Source organism: Adiantum capillus-veneris, chromosome 10 (assembly GCF_014529385.1).
Source record: "Adiantum capillus-veneris isolate H3 chromosome 10, ASM1452938v2, whole genome shotgun sequence".
In the NCBI taxonomy this organism is placed as follows: Eukaryota; Viridiplantae; Streptophyta; class Polypodiopsida; order Polypodiales; family Pteridaceae; genus Adiantum; species Adiantum capillus-veneris.
Window position 1 is genome coordinate 60546923 of NC_140940.1, and position 9071 is coordinate 60555993.

General features: G+C 40.8%; 1 protein-coding gene across 1 annotated transcript; it reads right to left on the reverse strand.

The window, feature by feature from the left end:
• Window positions 1–3897: 3897 nt before the first annotated feature.
• LOC147448931 (TPD1 protein homolog 1B-like) lies at window positions 3898–4419 on the reverse strand. The gene has a single exon (XM_086522485.1). The coding sequence runs from the start codon at window positions 4417–4419 to the stop codon at window positions 3898–3900; it is 522 nt and encodes a 173-aa protein (XP_086378611.1).
• Between the last annotated feature and the right edge of the window lie 4652 nt (window positions 4420–9071).

The following is a 9071-nucleotide window of genomic DNA, read 5'->3' on the forward strand; positions in this document are numbered from 1 at the left end:
ACCTTGCTCCCCTCTATCTACATATTGTAAGAATGAAGCAAGATTATTGAATGTTGGATACACATTGATGGCTGGAGCATTAGGGTAGAGGCAGCCATGCACCTAAAGGTGGGCACACGTGAAGCATGTAGGTGTCACTCATCTTTCATTTAAATATCCATTGTATGCAATGAAGATCTTCAAAATCCACTTGCATGGACCTATAGTGGATCAACATGTAAGACCGCACGGGACTGTACCATGTAACTCTCCACCCAACCGTGCCATATATAGACTCCAAGCCCCTAAATATAGCACCCCTTGACCGCATGTCCGTCCTGGCCCTTGGCCCTTGGCCCTAAATATAGCACCCCTTGACCGCATGTCCGTCCTGGCCCTTGGCCCTGCCCTTGTATTCATTTAAAGATCCATTGTATGCAATGAAGATCTTCAAAATCCACTTGCATGGACCTATAGTGGATCAACAAGTTAAAGACAAAGCCACCAATTATGGACATCGCTCGTGATGATGTTATTTTATTCACTTGCCATGGTTTGTCACATGGATCATCCAATGCTCATTTCATGTTTTTGGAATGGCGGCCATGTAGAGAAGGGGATAAAAGATTGCAATGCAGCTCATTTCATGTTTTTGGAATGTCGGCCATGTAGAGAAGGGAATAAAAGAGTGCAATGTAGATGGAAGTCAACCTACCACTAGCAATTATGTGACCACTAAAGGAGTAGTAGAGCTATTGCACAGTAACATTTTGCAGATAATTAATTCTCTTGTTCAGACCTTGAAGTATCTACATGCACACGACTATCTCTACAATGACGTACACTCCTGCAACATGATGCTTCATTTTGGACAGAAGGGGGTCTATGCAGGCATTGTGGATTGGAGTCATGTACAAAGACCAAAACAGCGGCATTATTTCCTCCACTCCACAACTTTCAAATAGAAACTAGAAATCAAAGCAAGAGATATTTTTCATGGGCCTCCCAGAATGCATATCTACTAGCCCCCCTCCATGTAAATATTCTCCATATGTCATACTCGTAAACAACTCTTAAAGTGCATGTTGGTGCCTCAAAAGAAAAACAAAAGTGATTGTTTAAGCAATGTACTTACCCACCTTGAGAGTGGCAAGCGAAACAATCCCTTAACTCTACCGAACGCTTTTGATCTTTCTCGTTGTCTAAATGGTGGCCATAGAGTGGGCTATGACATTGTAATGATTTTTGGTCTATGACCAGCTGATGATCAAAGTAATGATTTGATTGTTGTCTTTTATCTAGTTGAAAATGTAAATTGTATAATTAATCAAGTTATCTTGTGTCTTTTCTATGACATGGTGATAGATATTCTGTCTCTTTTTTGCACCATGATTAAATTATCTTGTATTTTTCTTTCAAGGTTATAAGTAGGTGAACATCAAGTAGTATAGCATGACTATCTTTCATAATTTTCAAGTAATCACACCGGGAAAAACTTATAGGACTTAAGTCACACATCTTCGTCCGCATGAAAAACACCAGCGATATCATCTACTTCATCCATATTAGAGCATTCTGAAGCTATCTCCCATTCCATATCATCATCATTATAGCCATGGGTTTAGAAGACACCGTAGTGCTTTTGTGTTGCTCTTGTTGCAATGCTCACTGGCTTATGGATAAATCTCATGTTGCAGATCTCTCACAGTTTCCACTTGATGCTGCAATAGATAAAACCTTTACTGCAATGTGTTGCAGATCCACTTTCTTTCTCCATACTCCTTCCATTGTATAAGCACACTTGTGTGTGAAATGGCATATATATGCCATGGATCCAGGAACATACAAGTTATGTTAGCATAATCAACTCGCTGATGAAAAGCAATTTCCCCATCCTCCTATCCCAACAGTTAAGAGTTGACTGTTTTGAAGTCGGTCATGAATTTTTTGTTGGCCGATTGTTGATGCATTCGGGATTTGGGATCCAATACAAATGAAACACCATGCAATGGCATATGCAACTGCACCATCGCATGTTGGCAACTCTGATTATGAAAGCTTTGTTCTTTGCACCAATGCCAACATGCTCTATTACTTTGCACAATGCGTCTGACATGTACCAATAAACTCGACCAAAGAAGAAATGGTTCGTCCGGACTGACAATCCTCTCTACATTGTGCCAAAAAGTTGTCAAGTTCACAAGCTGTGCACATCTTGTAGTTGTCTTTTAGTAGCTAGGATACTTGTTGAGCCATGCATTCCATCGTCTATCAGCTACAGTTTCAATCAAAGCAGGCTTCACTTCTTGCAAGGTGGCAAGAACATGATATGCGATTGCAAACCTTGTCGCACAAAATATCTATAAAGTTTTATTGGGTGATTTTTATTAGGAAAAGAGCATATAGAAATTGATGCTCTCTAAGAAATTTCACCACATGGTTTGCATCAATTAATAATACACCCGTATAATATGGGATAACCTATAATATGCTCGTGTATGGTGTATTATATGGATTGCGTATAACATATAATGCATCTTAGGTAGGCGCGGGTTCCCGTACAAATGCACACATGGACTCATGGCGAGTTCAGACTCTGCAAGCACAGCGAGCCCACCAAAGCTTTTCCCTCTCTCTTCTATTCACACAATGCAATTCTATGGTGAACATGTTTTGCATGTGAAATTTTTCTCATTAGAAAAATAGAAATCAACAGTTTAATTGAGATTCTTATGCTTGCAAAAGCTTCACGTGTTTGACAACATTAGATTTTTTCAATTATTAGAATTTATGTTTTTGATAATTAGAAAAAAAAAGACACCATCTTTATCATGAAGGAAACTACTTCGTTTCGTAATGCAATTAACATCGAAATATAATCCAAGGTAAGAATTTAAAGTAAGAATGTGTCAAACTCAACATGCAACATAAAAAAGGAGGACAATTGCAAGTTTATATCTTTTCATGATTGTGCTTTTACGGATTCAAATAGTTTGCCGAAGGTGGAAGGAGGAAAAAGACCAAGCTGAGAGATTCTTGATTAAGTGGCCTTGATTTTTATCCCCATTCCAAAGCTTGCAGATCGGTTAAAACCTCTTGGGAAACATAGTAAATGACAAAAATTATATTGTGCCTGATTTGTGTCAAAGGGTGATGGAAAGACATCTTTGTAAGAATTTTCTATGTATTCGCTATTGAGTTTGCATGTTTGGTTTTCTAAACGGTTTCATTTACACATATGACTCTTTGTAAGTTACTTGTATTGTACAGTGTATTTTTTTCTACGATCTTTGGTATTTCTCAAGTATTTTTTTCTACATTGTCTTGTTGCACGACGGGCACACACATAGACATACACACAACAATACCGAGTTTCTCATAGTACAGAGTGTATATATTTGAGTGATTATTCCAAGGTATATCAAAGGGAAAACTAACACAAGAAGATTTAGAAATTTTCTCATGTAGGAAAACGGAGTCTTTTTCATCAGTGTTTTTCATTCAATGCATAACATAATGAGCTTCTACTCAAGAGGGACCGCATACCTACCTAGGTACGATTGGGGGTAGGGGACCACTTGGACAACGGTCCCCTGCCTCCAATCGTACCTAGCTAGGTATCTAGTGTCTCCCTCAAAGAATATCATGATGTTGAGATAAGTCACAAGGTGGGAATTATAGTGAGAATTTGTCCAATTTAACTTCTTGTGGATAACTTAAAATGGATGAATTCCAAGCACTAGTTGAGGCAACAGATCAAATGCGAGAAGTGCTTGAAGCAACAGCTTGTATACAGTTCTCAATGATTCCAAATTTTGAGTACAAAGTGAAAAGAATGAGCCAAAAGGTCAGGTCAAGGACGTGATGGTTCCAAAAGTTGACGAGTAAAGAGACAAATGAATGAGTTGCTAATGACAATCAGCACAGCATGGTGGCAGAGGCGACGGAGAGGGGGAATTCCACAACGCTGACGTAGCGAAAGGTGACGCCCTCGCTCGGTGCCAGTGCACCACCGGCCTTCACAACACAGTCGTTCAAGGCTACCCGATTGAACAGCGCCGGATTGACGAAGCTGTCGGACCCAAACGCGCCGCACGAGACATGAATGTCACGGAAGGAGCAGCCATCGATACACGTGTTGATGATCTGCACCAAGAATTCGGAGGGGCCTACGGGTCCCTGCAGCAGAACGATGTCCTCCTCTGCCTTGCACTGCGCTTGTACTGCAAGTAGCTTTCTACAGCCACCGCTTCTAGCTATCGATGCAGAGACGACGACATGAACTTTATGCGGCTGCAATATAGCCTTACCTGCAACAGTCGCGTTATTGGCGACGGAAATCTGCAAATTAGGGCACAGAAACATTGCCACAAGCACCACATTAACCCAGAAGATGTTGCGGTGATGGCCTTCTGATGATCCTCGCTGCATCATGACCATAGCTCCTGATCTAATCGTGGCGTTTATACAAAATCTCACCCAAATTTTCTATTGCACTACTTATTTTGCCCTACAAACTGAGCTCCCATATATATAGACCCGGCCAGAAATTATAATTTCCGAAACTTGGAGAATTTGAGCTAATTTTTAATATTTTTACACTATTTTCCTCATAATGCAGGCCTCCGGAGTTATTCCTTTCCCTCTTATTCTCGATCAACATTTTTGAACTTCAAAGAGGCATAGTTATAACTTGAGACACACTTTTCCCCAAGACCAGACCACCACATCAAGAAAGAAAGAAACAGTGAAACAGTCATAAGAGTGGATTTTTGTCCTTGAGAATTCAATTATTCAAGTGTCTCGGTTTCATTTGTGCACTTTGTTAAGATCGGCACATTGTGTGTGTGTGTGTGTGTGTGTGAGAGAGAGAGAGAGAGAGAGAAAGATCAGCATGCTTGGGCCCACCACCTTATTTACATTGTGACAACCCTCTAACATCTTATGAAGGTTGTTATGGCCCTAGCCGACACTCATTGTCTGCATTTCTCTCGTCCCATATACTTAATCTAAAGTGTGTAGATGCGCGCACCAACTGTCAATAACATGTTATGGTACAACCATACAAAAATTGGCATAGCTACAAAAAGGACTTGCAAGCTACTTATTAGAAGGCAATAAATGATGCATATGTGACCATTCGTGAGACATAGTCATTTCAAAAAGGTGCCAATGCATTTTCTTCGTGTGCCTATAAATTATTAGCCATGTCCTATGTAACCTTGATGAGACTCATATGTACTAAACCATTCATGAAAAGGGATCTACATAGTGTGGTTAGTTTCTATTGGAGAAATGACACTACAAGAATGGAGGGAAAACCCAACCCATTGGTCAAGGGGCATGAACACCCACTAGAAGCTCACATGTAATTTGATAAAAACTACAATATTTTAAAAAACAACCTCAAAAAAGCTCATTATGAGTACTTCAAAGTTCTAGATACTATCTAAAAAATCTTGAAGTGTAAGGCTTGTTGCTTCGTTGTCAATGTTAGGGAAAGAGTATGGTCTTTCTTCGAGAGACTCTAGGACCAAAAAGTGAGATTCCAAAAGGTTTAAGCACTTTCTCAAAAGCCTTGAGTAGAAAGACAATCCCATCTGCCACCTTAGATGTATAATCGTGAAGAGTGTGTGCACGAATGTGTGCCTACTTGGTGTGGTGTGCGAGGAAGGAGAACATAGAGAGTTTTGGGTTGATTTCTCACTTAGGATTGAAATGCCTCACTATTCGTTATTGAAATGTATTACCAATAAATAGGGAGAAGGTCGGTACGGTCAGTGTGATGGATATCCAACCAGCTCGCACAAACCCTAATCTTTCTCCCTTGAACACCGACATGGCCCAAGAGGCCTATGTATGTACAACTTGTACAACCATAAAGCATCCAAGTGGTGTCACCATACACCCATTATGTCCATGCAATGTGAAGAGTGCTATGAGGGTAGGCTCTTTGTGAGATCATCCACAGGGTTGTCATCCATATGAACCTTGACTAGCTCCATGAGCTTCGCACCCAATATATCGTGTATCACATGATAACAGACTTCTATGTGTTTGACTTAGAGTGAACAACGGGTTCTTCTCTAATGTAATGACACTCTAACTATCACAATACAACACTAGAGTTTGAGTGATGTCAAGTTCTCCCACAAGGTGACCTAATCACACAGCTTCCTTGGTAACATCAGAAATTGCCACATACTTTGTCTCTGTGGTGGCGGAAGATGACATATAGTCTTAGGGACATGATCTCCATGATGACACGGTTACTCTAGGAAAAAGGAAAACATAGCCAGAGGTGGATATTTGACTATCCAGACAACCCGCATAATCCACTTCTATGTAATCCACAATGGATGCATTACTACTCCCAAAGCATAAGCAGTCGTCTATCATACCCTCCACATATCTCAAGATGTGCTTCATTGCTTACCAATCCTTTTTGCTAACCATTCCCACTCCAAACGCAATGCCTAGTCTCATGGCCACCATGGCGAACATAAGTATGTCAATTGCTGAAGAATATGGAAACTTGGCCCCTTTTGATTTCTCAACATCAAACTGGGGAGCATCATTCTTGCTCAATTTTCTAAATGACTGCATTGGGTTACTCAATGAGGCATCCCCCCCACCTCCCCTGCCCCTACATTTTAAACATTGCAAGAGCTTGTGAATATACTTTTTGTGTGACAACTCTCCCTTTTGATCTCTCTTGATTCACAACCAAGCAAGTAATACACATCTCTTAATGTTTCATAGAAATCTATGTGCCAAGGGACTGCTTCAAAATGACAATCTTGTCTTTTGGCTTCCCGAAAATAAGCATATCATAAACATAAAGTATCAAGATGATAATTGAACTTCAGGGTATACAAGAAACAATCTTCTTGGCTCCTTTCATATCCTTGGGATTGCATTGTTTTAGGCCATACAATGCCTTACATATTTTACACACCAATTCTGCCCTTCTAGGCTTCTTAGCTTTGACTTCAAAATCCTCTAGTTGTTTTGTGTAGAAATCCTTGTCAAGACCCCCATGAAGGGAAGCCGTCTTAATGTCTATCTAGACAAGTTCCATGTCCTCAATGGGTACTAGTCCAAGTAGAAGATGGAATTTAGTTAGCTTGACTACCCAAGAGAAAATCTCATCAAGGTCGACATCTTTGTTCATTTTTCTTATATAGCCTTGTGCAAGGCAAGGCTTGTTTCCCCTCTCATAAATCTATCAGTTAGCAATTTTCATTTTCCATAATCGAGCTGCACTCAGATTGCATTGCCTGATCTCACTTCACACTATCCTCCATCTCAATAGCCTTTTGGTAGTAGATACTAATGACCAACCAACTTTTAGACTTAAACACGGAGCCGTAAATTTTGAGCTTCACATTATGGTCAGACATGAGCAAAGAGAGTCTAGAGAGAGAGAGAGAGAGAGAGAGAGAGAGAGAGAGACTTGCTACACCCACTTGTTGTGAAGTATTCAAGTTTGTTCAAAAGTAAACTAAGCTGTTAGACCGCGGGGGACTGGACCAAGCAACTCTCCACCCAACCGTGCCATATATAGACTCCTAACCCCTAAATATAGCACCCCTTGACCGCATGTCCATCCTGGCCCTTGGCCCTGCCCTTGGCCTGACATTACTTCCCCCTTGGAGAAGCGTTTTCATCCTCGAAAACACAAGTGGTAGTATCTTCGTAAGAACACTGATGTTTTCCTTATTGGCATCCTCTACACGGGCCAATTGTCCATATGACCGATACCTGGTGCAGTGAGGAGGTTCAATGAAACCAAGAGCAACATCTTGATTTTCAACATTGTTGTCCCTTTGCAACCACCCGTATCTAAATGGTAACTCATGATAACTCATGTGAATATCTTGAAAAGCTCATAGGTACTGAAAGATAGAATAAGGAGTGTCCTCATGTCAGACTTCTGAACATTTTGGAACACACAGAACCACATGTTCACCCCTAACAAAGGTTACATGCCAACATACTCTGTCAGCGCACCTACTAAGTCCTTGACTTATGAAACTATCGGTATCCAACCCCACCACAATAGGTGTTCAAAGTTGAAAACCTAACCTAAGCAAATTCTAGAATAAGGAGAGAATCACCTATTCATAATACATTGTGCTAACGTATGCTCTTAGCAGATCCTTTAGCATGGTTTACTAACGTATGCGCTTAGCATATCCTTTAGTACTAAATAGAATACTTGTAAGCTGCCCATGGGATGAATAACGATAGTAAGAGTGAGGTACTTTCCCCAACCACTTACAGACAGTCTTCCACGACTGATGACAAACTATGACTCAACCATTGAGTATCCAGCCATATACTCGATATGGAATGGAGACAACCAACTAGGTTGAAGGTAGATTGGAGGTTCTAGCAACCAATCACTAACATCCATACTCAACCATCACCTTGTATGGCAGGGTGTAAACTCATACGAAATCTGCAAGAGAGATTGCACTAGCAGTGGAAAAGGGTGCAGAAAGAATAAAGTCCATGGATTTCCATGCCGCTCCAAATAAATTTGTGCTAAATACTAGGGCCCATAACACCTAGTGTGCATGCATTTAACACAAACATATCCAAACCGCAATTCCATGACGAGACTTTCCACGATACTTACGTAAAAATCTTGCAACAAAGTTGGACCATAATACAATGTGACAACCCGGTCACACCTAGGAACCAACCATGAGACCTTCTCATGAACGTAGCAGACTGTGCAGCAAAAGTTGGACCATAATAGAATGTGACAACCCGGTCACACCTAGGAACCAACCATGAGACATTCTCATGAACGTAGCATACTTTGCTATATGTAGAAACGACCCTCCGTTAAGTTGGTTTCACAGCACTTGTAATCACAACAAGTCTGTACTTAGTACCCGACAATTTTTGGCCACTGAAATTGTTCCTGATACTGTGTGCGTCAATTGGTCTAATGAATGGATGCGACCAGCACCTAGGGACTTCGTCGTGAAACATCATTTCGAATTGGGCGCCAGTGTCAGTCCCAGAGACTCATATTCTCCTTGTGGAATATGTCTCAAGTAAGGATGCCAGGAAAAGTG

Excerpts from the sequence above, each read along its gene's own strand:
- LOC147448931 (XM_086522485.1), bottom strand. The coding sequence starts at position 4,419 with ATGGTCATGATGCAGCGAGGATCATCAGAAGGCCATCACCGCAACATC.